Raw genomic sequence first — 25,362 nt, 5'->3', positions numbered from 1 at the left:
GATCATGGCTGATCTGCGACCTAACTCCATATAGCCGCCTTTGGCCCATATCCCTTAATACCTCCGATTTAAAATTAACAATTGATATAGCATCAATTGCCTGTGCAATTTGTGTGTAGAAGTGTTTCCTAATTTCACTCCTGAAAGGTCTGGCTCTAATTTTTAGACTCTGCCCCCTAGTCCTAGAATCCCCAACCAGCGGAAATAGTTTCTCTCTATCTACCCTATCTGTTCCCCTTAATATCTTGAAAACTTCGATCAGATCACCCCTTAACCTTCTAAATTCTAGGGAATACAGCCCTAATTTGTGCAATCTTTCCTTGTAACTTAACCCTTGAAGTCCAAGTATCATTCTGGTAAACCTACGCTGTACTCCCTCCAAGGCCAATATATCCTTCCTAAGGTGTGGTGCCCAGAACTGCTCACAGTACTCCAGGTGTGGTCTAACCAGGGTTTTGTATAGCTGCAGCATAACTTCTACCCCCTTGTACTCTAGTCCTCGAGATATAAAGGGCAGCATCCCATTAGTCCTATTGATTATTTTCTGTTTCTGTTGATGACATTTTAATGATCTATATACCTGAGCCCCTAAGTCTCTGGACCTCCACTGTTTTTAGCCTTTCACCATTTAGAAAGTACCCTGTTCTATTCTTTTTTGGTCCAAAGTGGATGACCTCACATTTGCCTACGTTGAAATCCATTTGCCACAGTTTTACCCATTCACTTAATCTGTCGATATCCCTTTGCAATTTTATGCTTCCATCTACACTGCCTACAATTCCACCTATCTTTGTGTCATCGGCAAATTTAGATATATGACTTTCTATGCAATCATCTAAGCCGTTAATAAATACTGTGAATAGTTGAGGCCCCAACACAGATCCCTGCGGGACACCACTAGTCACCTCCTGCCAATTTGAGTACCTACCCATTATCCCTACTCTCTGTCTCCTGCCGCTCAGCCAATTTCCGAACCAGGTCAATAAGTTGCCCTCAATTCTTAGATAACAGTCTCTTCTGTGGGACATTGGGCCATAATTTGCGACCCTATGAGTGTGTACGAGGTGTGCACGTGCCCATAATGGCCACGCAAGTTCCGGGTTTGGGCATGCGAAGCACTTGCGCGAAAACCCGGAACTTGCAATCTGTCAAGAACTCTCTTGACAGATGATCCACATCCCTGGAAAAAGGGCCTCCATGGGTACTATTTGCCCAACTTCTGCCCAGCGAACGCCCTTGAAATTCTAAGCAGGCGTAGGGCCTGCTTTTACCAGCATAAGAGTTTTAAAAAATAAAAAATAAAATTTTATCAATAAGGTAAGTTTATTTTTAGCCCGTTAAAACATCTGGGGGGAGAAATTCGGTATCACCCCGTTTGGGGCGCAATTATCGGCCGGACGTAAAGTTTAGCGCCTGGCGCTAATTATCGCCTCCAACTGCAAACTTGGCTTCTATCGCCCCTGGAGGTGATTGGAGCGCTAAATCAGGCGCTACACACCTCTCTTAAGGCGATAACGCCGAGGAGCGAGGCGCTACCTCAGAACGCTGGCAAAGCTCATGTGATGTCAGTCAGCAATGGAACACAGACACACAGGCACCGGACAGTTCTTAAAGGGGAGAGTCGATCTTGCTCTCCAGCCACACCCTGCTCATTGCAGCCTTGAATCTCGGCCTGGACAGACCTCAACTTCAAATCTGCTGCAAAGAACAATGGAGAGGCCCAGGGAACAAGCTCAGCGCTTCAGCGACTGGGCCTTGGTGGCTCTGGTTGATGCAGTGGAGCGCCAAAGATCAATACTCTACCCACAGAGTGGCAGGAGGCCATTGCCCCATGACTATAGAAGAGCGTGGAGGGAGGTGGCTCATCACGTCTCCTCCAGGAGAATGGTGCCCAGGACCCACACACAGGGTTCGATTTTCCAAGCCCCGAGGAGGCGGGTTTGGAGGCGAGAGTGGTGGAAAAATTGCAGAATCGGGGGGCAGGAACCCATCCCACCCCCAACCCGCCTTTGTGCCAATGTCCCAGGAGGCGGGTTCCCGACCTGTGCTGGGAGCCGCCTCCCCGAGGCGGGAAGGGGATTAGTGCCAATTAACTGCCTGTTAACAGGTAGTTAACAGGCAGTTTTGTGCCTAATCCCTATTTTTAGCCCTGAAGTGTGGGCTGTCCGACGGCTCCGAACCACGCCAAGTTAGCGAGGTGGATCGTCAGTCTGCAGGGGTTGGAGGGGTCGAGATGTCCGGTGTGCAGGTGAGTGATGGGTGCATGTGTGCAGAGGTAAGTGTGTGAGGTAAGTGTAAAGTGTTTTAATAAGTTTTACTTATCTTTACTTCTTCCTGCAGGCTTCCTTCCTTCAGTTCTCGGGAGTCCCTCAGCTCACCGGCACAGAAAGCAGAATGGCCGCTGAACTGTCAAAAGCTGCAGCCTCTGCTTTCTGGTCTGGAGAGAACTCTAACTGAGTCTGAGTAGAAGGACTCAAGTTAGAAGACAGATTGTCAGTGATTGACAGCTTCACAGAGCTGTCAAATGCTGATTTTTCATCTGTCAAAAGCTCTTGACAGATGAAATGTCAATCGCTGACGTCACCAGCAACCAGCTGTCCTTTAATTGGCCTGCTGAGCCCGCTGGGCGGGCTTAACAAGGTCAATCGAGGGAAAATAGCGTGGGTTGGCCACAAGTCGATGGAGGCGGGACTACAACCCAAAAAGTGGGAGTCCCGCCTCAAAAGCTCCCCATTGACAAAATCGAGCCCATAACGTCGGAAGAAGTTCAACGACCTCACTCAGGTGGTCAGGGTGAGTGGCTGCTTTTCAACACCTCTCCATCCCTCCATCTCAACCTCACTCTGTGGCCAGAGGATGTAAAAACCTCAAATGCCCAACACTCATCCAAGACCTATGGCCATCTCATAAAACACACACGCACATTCCACACCTTGCATGGATGTTCTTGCCATTGAAGGAGTTCAGCGAAGATTCACCAGGCTGATACCTGGGATGGCAGGAATGACGTTTGAGGAGAGATTGTGTCGATTGGGCTTGTACTCACTGGAGTTTAGAAGAATGAGAGGGGATCTCATTGAAACTTATAAAATTCTGACAGGACTGGACAGACTAGATGCAGGAAGGATGTTCCCGATGGTCGGGGAGTCCAGAACCAGGGTTCACAGTCTAAGGATAAGGGGTAGGCCATTTAGGACAGAAATTAGGAGGAATTTCTTCACCCAGAGAGTGGTGAACCTGTGGAATTCTCTACCACAGAAGGCAGTAGAGGCCAATACATTAAATATATTCAAGAAGGAGTTGGATATATTTCTTAAGGCTAAAGGGATCAAGGGGTATGGGGAGAAAGCAAGGACCGGGTACTGAATTTGGATGATCAGCCATGATCGCATTAAATGGTGGAGCAGGCTCGAGGGGCCGAATGGCCTACTCCTGCTCCTATCTTTCTATGTTATGCATACATTAAGGGCTATTCAACTATGGGAGGCACATCAGGCAAAACCATGGCTGCACATTCACTCAGACGTCATCCCTTTTCTTGCAGGCCAAGCTATCTCATAATAGGCGGCAGCAGCAATGGACGGGTGGAGGGCTGGCTCAGCTGCAGACCCTCAGCGATCTGGAGGCGCACGTCCACAGAATCGTTGCAAGCCAGGTGATAGGTCCTGTGGCCGCTGGAGAGGTCAACCCCCTTCGGGACAGTAATGGTAAGGTCATCAACTTTCTCTCCTCTCTCATTCCACTTGTCCCTCACAACACCAGCCTTTTACACTTTCAATCCAACTTACTAAATCGCTCCAGTCTTTGCTCCCTTACTGCCCCCCTGTCCTGACGCTAAAGCCACTCTTGTACCTCCCTGCTTTCAGATAGTGAACCACCAGCTGAGCAGCCTGTCCCTCAAGCAGCCAGTGGGAGTGACGCCCAGGCGAGGAGGAAGAGGAAGCCGGAGCCTCAGCGCCAGTGTTTCCCAAGGGAGCCCATGCCCACACTGGGACCACGTCTTCCCTGGAGGGGAGCAGGGAGGAAGGGTCTGATGAGGGTGAAGCTCCGGGACCCAGCGGGCTGCAGCAACGTGATGTGGCTAGGGAAGCTCAGGGGCCTTCTCCCCGGAGGGAGAGTAGGGAAGCTCGGGGGCCTTCTCCCCGGAGGGAGAGTAGGGAAGCTCGGGGGGCCTTCTCCCTGGAGGGAGAGTAGGGAAGCTCGGGGGCCTTCTCCCCAGAGGGAGAGTAGTCCAGCGAGTCCTGCTGCACTGGACGCAGAGGAGGAGCGGCTCATCGCTGAAATGAACACCCAGGCGTTGGACATGCACACTCAGCTCATGGGTGCAGTGGGAAGGGTGCCCGAAAGCATTGATGGACTGGCAAGGAGTGTGGTGCACTCCGCTGCAGCACAGGCCGACGCAACGCAACTGCTTAGTGCTGCAATTCAGTCACTGGCTGCCGTGATCCAATCTCAGACTGGTCTCATGCAGTCTCGGGTTGAGGTAACGCAAGCACTGACTGCTGCCATTGTCGCTGGTTCAGACACATTGCCCCGGGGCTTTCACAGCGCCGCAGCAGGCCAGCAATCTGTGCTCGAGCAGATTGCTCCGGATGCTGAGGTGCTGCCCCGTGGAAGTGCCAGTGTGTCGGTCAAGCAGGAAGGTGCTGTCCTCTCTCAGGATGACAGCATTCCTGCTCCCACCACTGGCACTTCCCCATTGCACTTGCCACCGCCTGCAACACAGCCAGCCCAGACTGCTGCCGCCCATGCGGAGTTGGTGCAGTCTGCAGCTGGGGCCTCCAGGCCCAGAGCTGGTCGAGGGCGTCCTTCAAGGGCATCTGTAGTCTCTGCATCTGACATTCAGCAGCCTTCCACCAGCCTTGCTGCAGCCACTGGGGCCCCATTATGGGGGAGCAGTAGGGTGGGAAGGGGGGAAGTGCGCAAGGGATGGAGATCACCCTCGAAGGGAAAACAGTAGGAGGCCTAAATAAATGGTAGGAATGTTTTTATTAAAGGTCGAGGTTCATCTAATAACTTTTGTTTAGTGTTTTGGCCTTTATCTCCAGCTTGTGAGAACCAGTTATGTTAATTAACAACTTGTTGTGTTTGTTTCTATTAGTTTGTCATGAATAAATGACACACACAGAGTTTGTTAAATAAAAAAGTTGTTGTATTCAAAATGTACATGTTTGGCCTTTGGAATCATTGCTGCCTTGGCCGGCTATAGGGGTTGCGGGTTAGTTTCCATGATGTTGTTCTCCATGCCAGAAGCCATCTTCTGAGTAGGGGCCTAGAAGCGGCTTATTATCAGCCGTTGACGGACGGCCCTTGCAGTTTCAACATTGTGGACCTCCCTCCCGCCTTGGTGCTGCTGCTGATCATCCTCCTCCTCTTCCTCTTCCTCTGGTGGTGCACCAATGCCTGGTGGCATTGGCTGGGTCCTCAGGATTGCCAGGTTGTGAAGAATGCAGCAAACAACTATGAAGAGGGAGACTCACTCAGGAGAGTACTGCAGGGCTTCTCCTGAGTGGTCCAGACAGCGGAACCGTTGCTTGAGCACACCAATCATCTGCTCAATTATGTCCCTGGTGGCGATATGGCTCTTATTATACTGCAGCTCGGCAGGGGTGTTGGGGTTACGGAGCGGTGTCATCAGCCAGGTGCAGAGTGGATAACCCTTGTCCCCAAGTAGTCAACCACTTGGCTGATGTGGTGCCTGGAAAAGGTCTGGTGCACCAGTCTGGCGCAGGATGAAAGCATCATGGCTGCTGCCAGGATAGCGGGCATTGACGGCGAGTATCAGCTGTCTGTGGACACAGACCAACTGGACATTTAAGGAGTGGAACCCCTTGCGGTTTTGGAAAACCTCTGCATTTTCATTCGGTACCCGCAATGCCACATGCGTGCAGTCAATGGCGCCCTGCACCATGGGGAAGCCTGCTATCCTAGCAAAGCCACATGCACGTTCATACTGTTTGGTCCGGGTCATGAGGAAAGAGATGTACTGGTGTCTCCTTTTATAGAGGGCATTTGTCATCTCCCGGATACAGCAATGGACCGCGAACTGAGAGATATTGGCGATGTCCCCAGTAGCTGCTTGAAAGGAGCCGGTGGCATAAAAATTCAGAGCCACTGTGACCTTCACTGCCACCGACAGAGAAGTCCTGGTTCTCAGTTGAGGCTGCAGATCTGGTTGCAGCAGGTGGCAGAGCTCAGTGACCACCTCCTTGCTGAAGCGCAGCCTGCGCAAACACTGCTCCTCAGACAAATTAATGTAGGAGAATTGTTCCCAGAATACACTCTCTTTGCGTCTCTGATGCCTCCGATTCTGAAGGTGTAGGACGATGCCCCAAATCAGTGCAGCCCCCAAAGTCTCTTCTAAATTGATGCAAGGAAGGTCAAATCAAAAAGAACCAGCAAAGTGCTGCTCGGTAGCGAAAACTCCTTCACACAGCGTTGAATCTCTCCAGAAGTCTCTCTCTCTCTCTTTCAGAATCTCTCTCTCTCTCTCTCAGAATGCGTGGTGAAAAAATGTCTCTGACAAAATAAAGGCAGGAAGAGGCTGCCTTTAAATAGCGCTCCCCCAACCCCTTCCCGACTGCAAAACTTTCCCCTCTACCTGTCGTTGCTAGCAGCAGGCGGAAAGGAAGGGGGCGCCGCTCAATATCCGGTCCAGGATGCTACCGGGGCGTTGCACACTCAACTGACGTCACGATCTGCGGGCGCAGGAGATTGTGGCGGTAGAGTTTAGCGCCACCGCAAAAACTCTGGTCAATTTCGCGAGCGGCGCAGACATCGCCACGCCCGGGCGCTAGTTGCTTTGCGCCATGTTAGCGCCCTCTTAGAGCGCAAACGGGAGGTGCTAATCAACCGAATTTTTCCCCCATAAATTTTTTTTCAAAAATGTAAATTTTTGTTTAAAATATTTAATTACATGGCATTTTAATTAATTTAAATATGTAATTTTTTTGTTTATTTCATGTGTTTGTGTATTTTTTAAGTGATCCCCATTCATACTTATGGGAGTTTATACGGAATCCCCATAAGTGTGAATGGGGATTCCCCTACTTTCATAGGTTGGGCTGGCCCAAGTGATCCCAGGGGCACTTGCGAACTGCGCGCGCCCCTGGGATACGTGTGCCTCTACCCGGGAATACCCGGAGAGGCCCAGGAGCGTGAATCTCCGTACCTCCCGGACCACCAGGTAAATCCGTAGATTTTTTGCAGGTCTGTGGTGTCCGCCCGCGGGAAGCCTCCGACTGCAAATTTTGGGGTTTTATCAAACGCCTTCTGGATGTCCATATAAATAACATCCATAGACATTCCCCTGTCCTCTACTTTAGTCACCGCTTCAAAAAATTCTATCAGGCATGAACTACCTTTCTCAAATCCATGCTGGCTCTCTCTGATCAACTGAAAATGTTCGAGGTGTTCAATCACCCTATCCTTAATTATAGACTCTAGCAATTTTCTGACAACAGATATCAGGCTAACTGGTCTATAATTCCCTGGTTTCCCCCTCTCTCGCCATTTTTAAATAGTGGAGTGACATGCACAATTTTCCAATCTAAAGATGAGGAAGCGTCACTCGGCTTCACACTTGCAGGCTCCAGCTCAGAGACTGGCACCACGCGTAGTTCAGTGTAGAATAGAGGAGTCTGCACGTGGAGATTCAGCTAGAACTTGTGCACAGGAGCAAGGACAGCCAGGATAGAGAGCTCTTGACCAAATATTTTAAACATTATATTAAGTGCTAAAAAAATATGCAATTACATTTTAAAACATCAGAGAATGCTCAGCCCATCATTATTGACATTTGTTCTGCTGCAATTAAACTGCAAATTTTAACTCTATCGTAGTAATAACAGGAGTGATACTTGTATTTTTAAAAAGGCGACGTCACCACAAAATTGTAAATAGTATTTTCCTCTCATGCTGACTGTTTCTTGGAGAAAACAGGAATTTCACCCCCAATAAGACTTAAGGCAAAAGTAAAAATAAGCATTTGTGCAAACAATATATTGGGCTGGAATTTGCGGTGGCTAATGATGGCGAACTAACAGCGTTCGCCATTATTTCCCCTTTGAAACTGACCGCCACTTCAGGATGTAGCGCGTGCGCATCAAAAGGCGGAAATCCTGAAATTACAGGCAGTCATTCATTGCTCCCACACTGGCTGCGCTGTGTGAGGATGGTGCCAAATTATTACCTGGTATAATTGCATTTGATTATGTTTAAATTCAAGTGCTTCAGCCGTTCCGTAAATGTTACAAGTTTTACATTGCACCTCTTTACTTGATAGATTAGGGTTATGTGCGCTTGCAGGATTTTGATTTAATTTGTCCTCCGGCAGCTCATTCAGCCAGTCTACTTATAGTAATTCAGCAGTCGAGTTCAGATCTGCTCTAAAGCAGTGTTGTCCAATAGTCACCAGCTACATGTGGCTAATTGGGAATTCTGATGTGGCTAATTTCATTTCTGATTAGTCAATAAAAGATGAGTACTAGACACTGTCTTTGGGCATGTGATCTCTAAATATTTGCACAATGTTTGTATGTATGTGGTACTTTAATCTTTTAATGTGTTTGTTGGTAAAATGGTATGATGAAAAGCAGAGGGGGAGAAATTCGGTGGAGCCGCAAACGGGGCGCCCAGCTCGCCTGGGCGCCAGAATTACCGCTGCGATCGGAGCAGTTGTGACCGCCGGAAATTCAGCTTGTGCGCCCCAAGAGGGACACGGGGCGCTGCTCGAGGCGCTCCGCGTCCCTCTTAGGGCGCTGAAACTGAATATCGCAGCGCAACGTGCCGCAACGCCACATGCTGCTGCACGGCGCGCTGCGGTACTGCAGGCCTTCCTCCCATTCTTAAGGGGGAGGGGCCTGCACCAGCGCGATCAGAGATCGCGAGTACCGGCAAAAGAGCCCGGCATCGAGGAGAAGTGCCGGGCTCTCGGAAAACAGCCGGCACTGCCGCGGGGGGAGATCAGGAGGCCGGGGACGGAGGTGCTGGTAGGCGGCTGCCGAAAAAAACGGCCGCCCCGCACCTCCACCTTAATTTGCGCCACTCCCGCTACAGGTAGGCCCCGTGAACCAGGCGCGATTTGCGAATTGCGCTATAGAGGCGGGCGCTACCAAATATCGCGATCGGGGCGGTAGCGGGGCGCTGCGCACACCGATGACATCATCGGTGGCGGCGCAGTGCAACAGGCTAACGCCGCTATTAGCGCCCCAGCTAAATATCGCGGGAGGTGTAGCCAGTGGCGCTAAAGCCACTGAGTGCCCTCTTTAGGCGCTAACTGGTGGCGCAGCCCACCGAATTTCTAGGCCAGAGTGTTTTATGATCATTTGGCGTGCTTTACTTCCTTGATTACTGAATAGTAGTAGATGTTTGTTCAGTAAATATACAAATGAAGTACATTTAACTGTATTGTGTGTGTATTAAGGCATTTTCTACTAAAATGAGTGCACGTGGCTAAAATGGTGTCGCTGGAGCCACACCTGTAGCTAGTCAGTGATTTCTATTGGCCAACACTGCCTTAAAGGACATACTTGCAAGCGCTCAGGTCAGGATGTACTCAGAGCAGGCAGGCAGGGAAGTACGCAGACTGGGCTGACAGGTGAAATGGCTGGTCAGGAAACATGGAGCATGCAAACAGGCGAGCAGCTGGGCAACGTAGTATTTGGAGTGAGTGGACAAGCAGATCAGAAAGCACTAGGTGTGGATGGCCCAAGAAGTGCATGAATCAGGGTCTGGCAAAAAAAAATTATGTATGTGGGTCAGGGGAGTTGGGAATATCTCATGGTAGGCCAGACTGTGAAGGATGCTGGATAATTCAGGGGAGCCAGAAGAGCTTTCAACGGTTTGAGTCAGGTCACTGAAAGGATCACAAGAAGCAGGTCGGGTCGGGTTAGATCAGGTCTGAAAGTAGAATAAAAGCCTTACGTATGGTGCACCTTCAGGGGTGGATCCTTCATTAGAATTCATTTGTGAAAAGGTTCTGATGAAGGGTTCACGCTTGAAACCTCAACGTGTCTGTTCTCTCCACAGATGCTGCCTGACCTGTTGTGTGTTTCCAGCATTTTCAGTTTGGGTTAATTTGTACTTGCATCCTCTAGTCTTATGCTCATTGTCAATGTTATATAGTTTGATTATTTCAACTTCATCTGTATATTTGGTTCATTTGGTTCATAAATCCCTTCAATCTTCTTTTCTCCAGCAAAAATAAATTTAATGACTTGAATATTTTTGTGCAGCTAGGTTGTGGTACGATGATTTTAGGTATGATGCCCTTTTGAAAATATCAATGTGCCGAGGTTTCCAAGTATACCTCGGACGTGTGCCCTGCTGGAGTATGGGTGTGCTTGGTAAACAATGAAAGAGCTGTACGGTTGTGTTCGTGCTTGGCATGGGCCAGCAGTAAATGTGCAACAGGTCGGCAGCATACCTACTTGGCCATCTACATAATAAACAGTACTGTTGGGCAGTCGTACCTCCACAGCTTTGTTAAGGTGCAGCACCTTCTTCCGCATCTGTTCCTCAGTAGTGTGAAGAGTGTGGATACTAGTTGTTATGAATCTTATGATCCATGAAGAGAGACTCATGAAATAACACTGTATGGCCAGCTGGTGGCGCCATCCAAGGAGTATAAATACTCGGGCGTGGGTCCAGCTTTCCCAGGACATTTTGTAAACAGGAACTAGTGAAAGATAACTGGACCTCCATGTTTTGAAACAAGTTGATTAAAGCCTTGCTTTATACTCGAACCAAGTGCGTAGTGAGTTTTATTACGTCACTAGTTGCCACCTCTTTCCAGGCACGGTGCAGTGCTGTCCTTTAATGTGGGTTCCCTGCCATGCCAAAGAGGACAACTCACCTCACACCATCTCAAGCAGCAGCACCTCCACATCACCAGCTATCAAATGGGATTTGTGTGTTCCACTGCTCCATCACTTGCCCGCAGCCTCTGTTTCCTGGCTTCATATTGGTTTTGCTAACCACCTTTTTTTTTTAAACCGAGCATTAATTTAACTCCATATGGCCTTTGGAAAGGCTGGAAACTATTGTAATCCCCTTTAAATTAGAATTGCAGCTATTTAAGGGCTGATTGCATGCCAGATTTGCCAATCCCAGTCACACCTCCACCTTTTAATGTGCTCACAGCAGCAGGCCAAACAGAAACTGACAGCTCGATGTGCATGTTAAATGAGGGTCAACCGTGGAAAGGTCAACAGGATTGGCTGCTCACAATTTATCTAAGTGTGAAATTTGCTGTATTTTAGTCCTGCTGTTTCAATGCCAGGACTGGGAAATGTCCCACTTTGTGTACAAGAGTGGCCAAAAATAATATAAGAAAAGAAAGTGAAAAGGATTCAGAGAGAGCAATCAAAGCGATTCCGCATTTTAACAATCACTAAGTTACGAAGTGGGGTAAAAGAAAGTTAAATTCATTTTCAGTTAAAAAAAAATTGCAGAAATCCTTCAAATACTTCAAATGAAAGAACCAGATTCATGAATATATAAATTTATGTGCGAAAAAAATTAATAGAAAAAGCAGAGGTATGATTATAAACCGAGAACACTCTGAGCTAAACATACAATAGGAATTATCTCTTCATTTTCAATAATAGATTCCCACTCAGTACGATAGATATGGACTGAAGGTGAAAAATTCAGCAAAAAATTGGATTTATTGCTGATTCAATAAAGAATAGAGGAATCTAAGTGGTAGGAAAACAATTTGAAAAGCATCAGATCTGGTCCTGCAAAAAAGGCCAAGAGAACAGTGAGCTGCATGGGACGAACGGTCCTTCCTACATTTATTTTGTTGCTAATTTATGGCAATACAAACCTCTCACTGTGTGCCTACTTACTTTTCATAGGACTGGATAGCTTGGCAGAGTCTTTGTTTGTAGTTTATGAGGTTCACACCCAATGGATTAATAAGTGTAATTTGCTTCTTGCTGTTGCACACGTGCGCAAACGGTAACACCTGGATTAAAACAGAACTAATATCAGACTGAAATATACCCAAAGTACCATTAGTATTTTAAAAATGCGAGTTGAGAAGACGCTTCTTTTTCATTTTCATTTTTTCTTGTCTTTTAATATAAAAACACAACTGGGTGATCTCCTGTGGTGATGCTCACAGATAAAAAAATGTTTTTAATAATATTTTCTTGCTCACTGCGTGTCCTAGTTACTTCAGTCTCAGACCCTAATTTACATTTGTTATGACTTTACTCACTTTAGCCCACATCCACACTGTCTCCGATCTTACTCACTCTTCTAAACAATGTAGGTGGGTGAAAAACTACAACTAGGAGCTGGAGGTTGAGACCCTTGTTGTTCTTCAAGGCTGGCTCTTTCCTATCTTCAGTGTGGTTGAACTGCAAGCCCTATGTAATTTTAAATGTATAATCACAGAGCTTTATTATATTTGTAAATGTATGCAATTATAAAAATCTTCATAATAAAGTTTGTGCCTATCACATGGGCTCGAATTTCATCGGGCCGTTGAGGCGGGATTGGAGGCGTGTGGGGGGTTAAAATCGCAAAATCGGGGGGCACGAACCCATCCCACCCCCAAGCCCGTTTCCCAGGAGGCGGGGACCCGACCTGTGCTGGGAGCCGCCTCCCCGAGGCGGGAAGGGGATTAGTGCCAATTAACTGCCTGTTAACAGGTAGTTAACAGTCAGTTTTTAGCCTAATCCCTATTTTTATCCCTGAAGTGTGGGCTGCCCAACGGCTCCAAACCACGCCAAGTTAGCGAGGCGGACCGTCGGGCTGAAGGACTTGGAGGGTTCGAGATGTCCGGTGTTCAGGTGAGTGATGGGTGCATGAGTGCAGAGGTAAGTGTGTTTGGTGTGTGTAAAGTGTTTAAATAAGTTTTACTTACCTTTACAGCCTTCCTTCCTTCAGGTCTCGGGAGTCCCTCATCTCACTGGCACAGAAAGCAGAATGGCCTCGAGCTGTCCAAAGTTGCAGCCTCTGCTTTCTGTTCTGGAGAGATCTCTAAATCAGCCTGAGAGGAAGGAATTAACTTAGAGTACAGATTATCAGTGTTTGCTGATATTTCATCTGTCAAAAGCTCTTGACAGATGAAATGTCAATCTGTGATGTCACCTGTTGCCGGGTGGCCCTTAATTGACCTGCTGAGCCCGCTGGGCGGGCTCAACAAGGTCAATCAAGGGAAAATCAAGTGGGTTGGCCACAACTCGATGGAGGCGGGACTACCACTCCAAAAGTGGGAGTCCCGCCTCCTACTCGCCGCCATTGATAAAATCCAGCCCAAATTGAGTCCATCATCTTTACTGTGACAATCATGTCATTGGGCAATTTTCCTCTCTCATTGGCCAAGTATTTTAAGTGATTTTCTCCTTTCAAGTTTATTATTTTAAATTTTTGACAATTTTAAGATACAAATACCTTTCTCCCCAATTTCAATTCTCTCCCTAACCACATTTTATCAAAACCTTCTTCCCAATTATGTTCCAGCAAAAGTAATTCTCCAAAGTGGTCCCCAATCACTCCACTATTTACTCCTATAAACAAAACTTCTAGTAAATACTTTAAAAATTCTGAAACTCAGGATAAAAAAACATAAACATCTTTCAAGTGTTCCAATGACCTACCTTCTCTCCACTGCATGACCAAGTACACAGTGGATATAATGGATCTCACCAACTTCTTCATCTACTTCATGGTTGTACGGGGGCATTTTTTTCGGGGTTTATGGTAATTTACCTTCCTTTACCTGGTTTACGGTAATTCACCTGGTCAGGCAGCCTTTTGCTACTACACTCTGACCAATCCCAAACAGCGGTTTTGAATCGCTAAACCCATCCTTCCAGTTCTGACTGGAGGACTTATAATTAATGATATATTAAAACGGACAACTGGTCTGAATGTGAGAAAATCACTTTTATTAAACTAAAGAAAACTACACCACATGATTTTAGTAATCACTGTACAATTGCTTAAATGGGGGAAGACAGATGGCAAAATGAGGGATAAATGGCTACAATGTTAATTAAACAATCTTAGCAATTTCCCTTAAATTACCATCCCCCTTTAACTCCTTACTAGATTGCCTTGCTGAGGAGTCAGAAACCTGCTCACCTGTGGTCCAAGGAAAATAAGAGAGAGAGATAGCTTCTCAGGAGCTATCTTTATATCCTGCGAGCTCCTGCTGTTTGGCGCTGAAAGGGTCTGTGTGCAAATTTGCGCCGAAAAGTTCGAATACACAAGAGAAAGGCCATGATTGGCTGACTCAAACGGGCTTGTAGTAGTTTGAATGTGTCTTCGTTCTGGGGCCGAAATGTTCCCGCCCACTTCCGGAGTTTCTGGGCTAACAAAAGGGAGTAATGGGTGATTCAAAAACCCATTCATTCTAAACTGTTCCCTATCAAAGTCCTTTCCGTAGCCTCGGTGTGTCTCATTGTGTGTAAGGGGCTTTGAATGTGTTGGATTACTAGGTAAACAGAAGCCCTTTGTCCTGCGGTCAGTCTCAAGTGGTTTAATCCCTTATGTCAACATCCTGCAGTTTCTTGTAAACAAACATTGCCTCTGTAGGGAAGGGAAACTCCCTGGTTTTGATTGACAGAATCTGACTGCCACTGCTTGATCCTCCCACTTTCACAGACATCTACGAGCTGCTTTCCAAGCCCCATTGTCTCTGCCATGCTTTCCTGACGGCCATTTTTTAAACCCCTTTGCAATTACCAAACTCCAGGGAACAATTTTATTAATAAAATGTACTGTCTTAAAGTGTGCGAATTTTTCCACGAAGTTCCTCAATTCCAGTGTTGTCCACGCACCGCAACACAGCCTTTTGTGGTTCTGGGCACGTTTTAAAACATTGTCCAACCCAGAGGCAATTTAAAGTCACGCACAGTCTCCGTCCACGATGTAGATTAATACCTCCAGTAACTTCGGGGCTGAGGGGATTTTTTGCGAACCCCTACATGGTCCAGCCCACCTAGCTGAGTGCAGATGTTCAAAGCAATGGCTTTACAACTCCCACAAACCACAACATTGCCCAACTACTATCAACTCTGGACCTCCTGTAATCCTTGCCTCAGTAATATCCTCTTCTCCAGCCTCAAGCACTACTCCAGCCTTAGACTTTGCTGTTTGCTCATTTCCACCCCTTGTAATTCCACACATGCCCACAACTTGAACGATCACTCTCTTCTTTCTTTTTTGATTGAACTGCAACCCCCAGCCCAACGCCATTGTTAAGGAAACACTGGAAACAGGCACAAGTGCAAGTAGAAGTTCAGCCATGATCTTATTGAATGGTGGAGCAGGTTCAGGGGTTGTACGGCCTACTCCAGCTCCTATTTCTTATGTTCTTATGTTCGTTTTAATGTTGCAAATTGCGCATCTGATGCCAATAATGCAGAGCAAGACCCACAGGATAACAGACCATTGTATGCAATGGAATAGTCCAACAATTGCACCCAGAAGGTTGGACTATGTATGAAATGGATTTGACAAGCTGACATGCATGGAGAAAGAACACACTGGAGCCACAATTGAGGGAAAAAGTAAATCTTTAGAAAATACAACATTTACACATATTTGTGTAATGTTTGCACTGGAAACATCCTGGAGCAGCATACAGAACTGCTTTTCACACATCAGTTTGGTAAGCAGACTGATTAGTAGGCATTACGTGCAGTAGCATAATAGTATGCAAGGTGACCAAACTGCACACTTACAAGAACTTCCTACATTACAGCAGTGACTACACTTCAAAGGTACTTCATTGGCTGTAAAGCGCTTTGGGAAGTCCTAAGGTCATGAAAGATGCTATATAAATCCAAGTTTTTTTTCTTTCTTCTTCTCTATTAATAATCTAATGAAGAGGCTTCCAGTAGACTTTGGGATAATGGTGGGATGTTAAATGGCCAACATGTGTTTCATGTGATGTGTATCCTAATCTGTTGCAGATCCTGCTATTACTCAAAAGAAGGTCCTCTACAGATGAATAGACTCTGGCTTGCTTCAATGTGGCATGAATGATCTCTGATTAGCCCATCGTCAGTGGCTGCTGTTGGTTCCCACTTGCCTCAGAAATCAATGTGCACCTCTACCTCATCATCGTCTTCTAAGATGCAATTCCCTTCGGATTGAATTCGGTAAACTTGGATGAAGAGGATTCATTTGTGAAAACAAAAAGGATGTTATTCCATTAATTCCTTTGGATTACGCATACATTGGAAAACCAGAAGTGTGGTGTTGATTGCCAAATAAGCAGAGTTAGTTCCACAGTTTTCATGCTGCTTGTATGAGCAATTGTTGAACAAAAAAGCATTATTTCATACAGTTCTCACTCTGAGGGCAATTTCACATGGTTGAAATATTTGGCAATCATCTACTAAGGCCAACTAACTCTTTGTTCCAGGCTTCATGCTTCTTTGTTGTGAATATTTTATAATAAATTGATTTCCATTCCAGAGACTTGAGCAGATAATCTAGGACGACACTTCAGTGCAGAACTGAGGGAGTGCTACATTGTTGGAGATGTATTCTTTCAGATCAGATATTAAACAAAGGCTTTATCTGCTTGTTCAGGTGGACGTAAAGGTTCCTATGTCACTATTCAAAGAAGAGAAGGGGAGTTCTCCTGCTGTCCCGCAGCCAACACCACCAAAAATAGAATAACTGCTCATTTATCTCATTGGGGTTTGTGGGACCTTGGTGGGCACAAATTGACTGCTGTGTTTGCCTACATAGCAATGACTACACTTCAAAAGTAATGTGTTGGCTTAAAGTACTTTGGGATGTACTGAGGACATGATGCATGTGTTCACAGCAATCTTATGCACTTAGTAGAATTTTATATGCTCATAGTCAACGCTGAATTTGGTCTCCAGTTTTCACTTAACTCCCATCCCTTTGCTTACGTCAAATATCTCACTTCTGCTCATTCCGACTGTAAGTTTGAATAATTTAAATGAAGAGCAAATGATGTGCATCAGAATGTGCAGCATTCCCACGTGGGCAGTAAAATCAAGCAAGTTTTAAAAAAAATTTAAGAGCAATAAGCTTCTTAAATTAGCGTCAGGGTTTTTAATGGAAATTTTCTTTCATTGTCTGAAAAAAAACTATGGAGGAAAATTATTCTTGGTCATTATAAGCAGCAACATTTTTAATTCATTAGTGAAGATTCCTTATGGTTGATATTTCTAGTCAAACCATAAATGCATTAAAAAAGAACATATTTATAACTTTGCTGGAAATGTAGATGAAAACAAACCATAGACACACTGGCCTAGAAATTGAGTTTGCGCTGTGCTGGGGCTTAACGCCGGAAATTTAGCGCCGGTGCTAAGTCGCGCTGTGCGCGCCAAAAATTCAGTAGCGCCGCGCCCAAACGGCTGCCGGCGCTACTGAAGGCTGTTTGCGCCTGAAAACTGGCGCTACACGCCGCATTGCAGCGCTATTCCGGCGCTGCGGCGCCCGATGCGGTGCGGCAGGCTCGGGAAGTGCAGGCCTCCTCCTTCAGTTAAGGAGGAGCTGCCTGCACCCGCCCGCTGGCCGGTTAAATCGCCACAAAAATGAGCCCGGCACCTCGGGGAAGTGCCGGGCTCGCAGCCGAGAAGCATCTGTTCCGCGGGAGGGGGGTGGGGGAGTCTGGGGAGGGAGGTGCGGGCAGGCGGCCGGCGGGAAAGCGGCCGGCCGCCGCTCCACCTTTATGCGCCGGCGCAAAGTCGTGTAAGACTCTGTTGCCAGAGTCTTAGTTGCGGCTGCCATGGGCGAGGCGGCCGCAACTGAATTTCGGCGCTGGGGCCCGTCACCACGGCAACCGGGACGCTGCGCACACCGATGACGTCATCGGTGCCGGCGCAGCGCTACCGGTGTAACGCCGATGTTGGGCCCTAGTCAATTTCAAAACCGGCTGTAAGTCCAGCGCAATGCCCTCTAGCGCCGCAAAATGGGCGCTAAGCCCACTCAATTTCTAGGCCACTGTAATATTGCTAACAAAGCTGTTCTTCCACACAATGGCATTTTTTCCCCTCAAAAAGATTACCATAAACCAAGATGTTTTTTAGTACAAGACTTCTTTCTCTGCAACTCAATTACTGTTCATTTTAGATCAGCCCTTAAATATACCAATCCATACAATGGTTCATTTATTCAGGTAGATAATGAAGAGCTGCTTTTGTGACTTGCTTCATTCTCCTTTGTTCCTGGAGGGATAGGGTTCGATTTTATTTCAGCAGATGCATTGTTGAGCTCAGACAATGTGCTCCATTCCCACTGAGCAGCACAAAGGGCCAGTAATTCCTGTCCCAACGCGTGAGTACGGACGGGGTACTCACGCGTCGGCCCGGAGGAATTGCGGGTTTTCAGCATGCACAGCGCATGCGGGGAAAACCGGCATATCCTCTCCTCTGACCCAAGGGGTTAAGAGGCGGATCGCGTGCAAGGTTTCAGGTAGCGCGTGCGCACTGAACTTCCTTCTTTTTTTTTGAAGAGTTGCCCGTGGGGAAAAGACTCCGGTTTTTACGTGTGAAAAAAGCAGCCGTAAGTACTTACTTTTAACAGGTAAGCGGTCTATTAAGTAAAATTAGAAATTTTTTCCACAGGTTCATTATTTTTGAAGACTTTACAGTAAGGTAAGTGTATTTTTAGCCCTGATTTTTTATATAATAATTTTTTTCAAAATTTAAAATGATTGTTTAAAATCGTTTTTTACAGTTATTTATAATTCATTTAAGTAGTGCGATTTTTTTTTTTTAATTTTCTTTCAGGTTTATGTAGTGTTTTGGGGCCAGGAGTTTTCATGAGTTTGACAGTTCTTACTATCAAACTCATGAATGAACTTTTGCAACCTCCCATTGGTTGCCCAGTGCTCACATGATCCCAGCCGGCTCATCGCACTAAGTACACCGCTGGGTCACGCACGCACAGCGTGGCAGGACCTGAAACGGGCCAGTGACAGGAAATGCAATGCGGGCCAGGATTGAAATGTCAGCGCGCCGGGTAAGTGCACATCGGGAGCTTGCACGTGCGGCAAGCCCCCGAACCTAATTTCTGGGCCAATAACAGCATGGCATTGCTGCCCAATTTCACTGCACTGATGGCGTTCACATAGTACAGAGTATGTAGGCATACACAGACCCTTAATTTTGGTCTATATTGAAATGCTTCGCTAGGCCAAAAGGTTTTTTTACCAAAGTGAAATAAAGTTGTAACAGGTGGTCTTTCACTGATAAGTGGACATGGAATTTGCTTTACTAAAAGGCAGCAAGCATGGTTGTGACTGCAGGGGGTAGTCATAGACAACAGAGATAAACAAACCCCCTTAGATTTGCAGACATCGGGCTAGAATTTCCCAGGGCCGCGGAGGCGGGAATGGAGGCGTGTGGGGTGTTAAAATTGCAAAAAGTGGCAGGTGGGCCCAACCCCGCCTCCATCCCGCCTGCAAGCAATTTTCCCAAATGCGTGGTTTCTGATCCCGTCTCCGTCCCGCCTCCAAGAGGCGGGATAGGCCCTTAAGGCCCTTAACAACCATTAAATTGCCTGTATAATCCCATTTTAAGAGGCCTTTCCGATTTTAACACGTTTCCCACGTGATTCACGTCTCCTCTGAAACACGACGGTGAAACCTGGCGGTAGCACAATTGGATTGCTGACTATCAGCTGCAGCTCCACCATTAAATAGAAGATTTGATCAGTCTTCATTTGCAGGTGGCAGGACTTTGTTGTCTCAGGTCTGGGGGAACTTTTAGAAGGCATAACCATAGCTGTGGAAGTTTGGAGCCTGACACCCATCTCCAGTGTGACCTCCTGGGAAACCCCTCTCACCACCTTGACTGAGCGCTTCCTCAACTGAGGCATCTACCAGAAGCATGGGAACCATTTATTTCCTTCCCTTCTGGGCATTAGATGAGGACGAAGACCAGCCGCGGCACCAGCAGAACCATGAACAACAGCAGCACCAACAGGAGCGCCAAGCTGCTGCTCACCCACCTGAAGCTGCACAGGCCAGAAGGCGCCAGCCCATGGAAGGCCATCGGCACAGGAGATACCCCCCAAACAGTGTCTACAGACAGAGGATCAGTTACCTCAACATGAGTGAGCAGCAGCGCCAAAGGCGGCTCCGACTTTCGCGAGAGGTAGTGGGTGACATCTGCGCAATGCTGCAGCAAGACCTGGAGCCCAGAGGAGCAGGTGGACACCCCTTACCAGTGGCCGTCAAAGTCACCACCGCACTCAACTTTTTTGCTTCAGGCTCATTCCAGGGATCAGCAGCAGCGGCATCTCCCAGGCGGCCGCACACGTTTGCATCACGCAGGTAACCGATGCCCTCTTTGCCATCGCGCACAATCACATCCATTTCTCCAAGAATCAAGCAAGTGTCATGGCGCGTGCGGTTGGATTAGCTAATCTGGCAGGCTTTCCAAGGGTGCAGGGCGTCGTTGACTACACACATGTGGCCCTTAAGGCACCCCATTATAATCCAGGTATTTTTGTCAACTGCAAGGGCTTCCACTCCCTCAACGTGCAGCTGGTGTGTGATCACAAGAAGGAAATTTTGCATGTTTGTGCCAAGTACCCTGGCAGTTGCCATGGCTCCTTCATACTGCGCCAGTCTAGTGTGCCTCCACTCTTCAGTCCGCCAGACCAAATTAACGGATGGCTACTTGGAGACAAGGGCTATCCCCTGAAGACGTGGCTAATGACGCCGTTGAGGAGACCATCCAACGAAGCTAAGGAGAGATACAACTACAGCCACATTTCCACCAGATCCATAATCGAGCAAACCATCGGCATGCTGAAGATGCGCTTCAGATGCCTGGATAGATCAGGTGGAGCCCTGCAGTACTCAGCAGCCAGGGTCTCCAGAATCGTCATGGTTTGCTGTGCACTTCACAACATGGCACAGCGTTGTGGCTTGCAGATTCCTGAGGACCAAGTGGCTCCTCGCATATCCTCCTCAGATGAGGAGGAGGAGAGCGAAAACGAACATCTTGCAGAGGCCCATCAACCAGCGGCAGCAGTACGCGAGAACATTGCTGCCCGGGATGCAAGGAACACACTCATCTTGGCCAGATTTGCTTAGCCTAGCCAATCATGCACTTTTGCCTCGCAGCTTCTTACCAGAGCATCGACAATGGCCAAGAACCAGCGGATTCCTAGCACTCTGACCACCATACTGACAATTGCAAGTAATCCTAAGCCCTCAATGTGGAAGTCCCATTAACGAAATGACACATGCCACAACTGCAACAGTTGCCATCAGAATTTTTATTTACAATAACCAACTGATGGCATTTTAAAAACACATTTCACCCAAGTGACTACCCTTGTGACTATTTGTGCAGTATCTTTCTCTTACGCGTGCTCCTACGTGGTGCTTCCTGAGGCTTCAGCAGATGTGGAGGCCCCTTGCTCACTTTCTTGCTGCTCCTGTCTCGACACCTTTGGCGAGCGTCCTCTGGGGTTGCGAACCTGTGAGGGCTCGGCAACAGTCTGCTGCTCCTGCGGCTGTGCAGAGGTTGAGACGCCGATCTCAGTCGGGTGGGAACTCTGGTGGGGCTCTGACCAAGGACTTTACAGTGGCATGGAAGTGTGAGCGCTTGGAGAGCAGCCCCCACTTCCTTGTTCTCTGCCACCAACATCCCTCTCATGGGTCAGGTCTACCTCAGCGCTTGCAAGTGGCTTGAGAGCACCTTGCTGCACATCAGGGGGGCCATGGGGACCCGTATCTGCACTGGCAGTCCTACTCAGAAGGACTTCCATGAAGGTCTGGTTTCTCTGTTCAATAGCTGACCATCGCTCCTCCAGAGATGTCAGTCTATTCTGAAGACTCACCATGTTTTCTACACTCTGGTGACTTAGCTCCTCCATGGCCGTAGCCATCCTCTCATCTACTGTAGCCATCCTTTCCACGGAGGTTGCCATCCTTTCCGTGGTGCTGCACTCATGTGCCAATGACTCCACAAATACTCTGCTCATGTTCGCAATGGACTCCTCCATTCGCTCCACATTCACAGCGACCTTGGAAACAAAACCTGCCAGAGACTCCTGCACCTGTTCCTGGAGTTCCAGCACCGCTGTTCTTCTGGATGGACCCAAAGGCAGAGGGTCGACATGCAGCTGAGCCGAGCTGGGAGAGTCCTGCGCCCTCCGACTAGGACTCTCCACTGCTGTCCCTGTCTCCACAATCTGCTGATGCTCACTTGTGAGCTGTGATACACCAGGTGACAACAGTACTCTATCTCGTGATGGTCCCACCGAGGTGTGAGTGTCTGCGCTGGTGCTGGGTTGGCTGAAATCTGCTGACGCTGCGCCTCCAGAGGTTGCAGCTTCCTCTGAGGAGTCTGGAGACTCAGGCTGTTCCTCCTGGATAGCGGGGACGGATGCTTGCGATGGTCCTGTGGGGGAGTAAAGAGTCAGAGATGTGAGGCCAAGGTTACATGCACATTGCATATTGCAGATGATCATAAGTCCATCTGTTAGAGCTTCAGAATCATTATCAGCGACTCATGCAATGTCAATGAGAGAGATGAAAAACTATTCTGTCACCAGCTTTCTCTGATGCACCCATCTGTCCATCCCCCACTTGCTCATCGTTCTCGAGTCCCACGATCTCCAGGACCGCCTCCTCCCAAGGGGTGAGGTGGGCTACTGAGGGTGGCCCTCCTCCTGTCCTCGCTCTTTCCCTCTTATTGTGAGCTCTCTTTTCCTGCAATGAGGGAGACAAGTGGAGTTTGAGTGAGAATGAAGGAGTGAGTGTAGAGAATCCATAGCATAGATGCTTAGAAGGAGACAAAGATGGAGTGAGTTGGCAAGACTGAGGGCCCTCCCTGTGTTTTGTAAGTTGTTTTCATAGCATCACAGTGATAGGGAGTGTGAGGGCTGCATAGTCGAATAGTTAGGTGAATATGACCATAGAGAGAGAGGGAATGGGTAAGGGTGCAGGGATGTCAGTGTCAAGTGGGATGTGGAGGAAGAGGTTGCTAAAGCTGAGTGCTGGTGAGGAGAGGCAATGGGGATCAGATTGAGAGTGATGGCAAAGTCATACTCACTTTTCCAGTGTGCAGAAGGTCACGGTGGCATAGTGGTTAGCACTGTTGTCTCACAGCGCCAGGGACCCGGGTTCGAATCCGGCCTCGGGTGACTGTCTGTGTGGAGTTTGCATATTCTCCCCGTGTTTGCGTGGGTTTCCTCCGGGTGCTCCGGTTTCCTCCCACAGTCTAAAGATGTGCAGGTTAGGTTGATTGGCTATGATAAATTGACCCTTAGTGTTAGGGGGATTAAATACGTGGGGTTACGGGGATAGGGTGGGATATGTGTTGGTGCAGGGGTTACGGGGATCGGGTGGGATATGTGTCAGTGCAGGCTCGATGGGCCGAAATGGCCTCTATCTGCACTGTGGGGTTTCTGTGATTCTGTGATTCTGTGAAACCTCTTCCTGCACTGAAGCCAGGTTCTGCGGATCATCGACAACGAGGTAACCTCCTGGGCCACCTGGATCCGCACAGCCTTCCTCTGCTGGGGAGGCTTCTTCCTCCCTGAAGAAGGGAAGAGCGCCTCTTTATGAGCTCTTGCTCCCTCCACCAAAGCTTGCAGGGCGACGTCATCAAATCTGGGAGCAGACTTAGGTCTCCCGCTGCTCATTCTGCCTCCAGGTCCCTCTCACTGCAAAGGCCAAAAGGTTGGCAGTCTGCAGAAGAAGCAAGGCTTCTTGCAGACCTTAAATGCAGCAGCAATGATGACGTCATCGGAGGCGAGTTTCAGACTGAAAAAACTAAATGGGCCATGGGTTCCCACACGCTGGAACTCAATTGCCCAATTATGTGATAATCGCATCAATCTCCCACATCGATTTGGAATCGGGTGGATAACATGAAAAGCGGATGACATGACCCCAGCCCGCCCCAGTGACAAAATCCAGCCCATCATGTCTACAATGAGATGAGCTACGAAATTGTAAGACGATTTTTGGTGGCTAAAGGAGAGTCAAACCTTTGAAGTTTTGAAATGCAGAATACGATGTAACTCATGAACTGTAACCAAGTGGTTTTCTGCCACTTTTGTAAACTTTGAGTGAATGAACAATTTTGGGCTTTGATAAAGGCAACTAATGGATAGCGACACAGGACATGTGAGTATGAAAGTTTGACAGCTCAAACAACTGAGGTCGAACATTAAAGGAACATTTCACCATTTCTGAATGATGGATGTACTGGAAAAAAACAAGGAAAACTGTATAAAAACCAGTGACGAGAAATATCGGCACTGCAGTCAGAAGGAGGGGCCTGGCTGATCGTCTAAAGGTGAAGAGCTGAAGTCGAAAGGACGTGGCCGACAATCAACGCCGGACTGATCATCTGCGGGTGGTTGTATGTACGATTTCCTGTAACATTATTGGTGTATAACATTATTGGTGCACTGCTCGAATAGTGGCTGGGGTTTTGAATCTATCTTAGGAACAATAAAGGGTTAAAGGCCGAACCGTGTGTCTGGTGTAATTTCTCATAAGTCTCAAGTCCGAACTCGATAACCTGTTGGACAGGGCGAGGGGTAATTCCGCACGTCCTACAAGTATCACTAATGGCTTCCCAGCTGTCCATCCAGGCAGTAGGTTCCTGCTACTTCTCTGGCACCATTACTTGCTCCTCCTCACTTGTGCACTCTGACCCAACTAATACAACTTCCTCCAGGTTGCTGTCTCCATCCTCCATGGTGTGCAATGCAGTTCTGGTGCTTGCAAATATGGGTGAGAGTGACATAGGATGCTCAGAGGTGCTAGCTCGTTCTGGGCCACCGGCAGAGCTGGCAGGCTGTTATTCTAGACATACATTAACATAAGATGAACATATGTTTACAACTTTGGCGCCAGGTGATTTCTTTAAAATTAGTTTCCATTCCATGCTGTTCCGTGTGATGTTTTTCAGGTTGTGTGTCAGTGAATGAGAAGGCGAGAAGACCTAATAAAAGCAGATGGTATTAGCCCCGAGTCTGAGGGAGGCCTGTGGCTTCACCTTTCTCTACTCTCTCAATGCTTTCATAGGCAAGGATATTAATAACAACAACACCACCTTAAATTAAATACCTCCTTTAATGTTGAAGAAGTCCCAAAGTGCATCACAGAGGTGAAATAAGAGAAATAATTGACGCTGAGCCAAAGAAGGAAGTATTAGGAGGAGTGACCAAAAGCTTGGCCAGAGCTGGGTTTTAAGGAAGGTCTTAAAAGTGGTGAGGGAGGTAGCGAGGCAGAGTGGTTTAGGGAGAAAATTCCAGAATATTGGGACTAGACTGCTGAAGGCACAGCAGCCAATGGTGGGGTGAAGGGGGTGTGCACAAGAGGCCAGAGTTGGAAAAACTGAGAGTTCTGGAGGGTGATACAGCAGAAGGAGG

General features: G+C 47.7%; 1 protein-coding gene across 1 annotated transcript in view; it reads right to left on the bottom strand.

The window, feature by feature from the left end:
- The window catches only part of LOC147112042 (von Willebrand factor A domain-containing protein 3B-like), a 332,584-nt gene that overhangs the window by 215,127 nt on the left and 92,095 nt on the right, over positions 1–25,362 (bottom strand). Inside the window, 1 exon segment of the mRNA XM_085999537.1 lies at positions 11,853–11,971. Coding sequence (XP_085855663.1) covers positions 11,853–11,971 — 119 coding nt within the window.

This window comes from Somniosus microcephalus, chromosome 10, assembly GCF_052327205.1.
Source record: "Somniosus microcephalus isolate GS21.2 chromosome 10, FLI_Smic_1.0, whole genome shotgun sequence".
Taxonomy (NCBI): Eukaryota; Metazoa; Chordata; class Chondrichthyes; order Squaliformes; family Somniosidae; genus Somniosus; species Somniosus microcephalus.
Note: the sequence above shows the minus strand (reverse complement) of the source record. Positions and strands in the feature narration are given on the sequence as shown.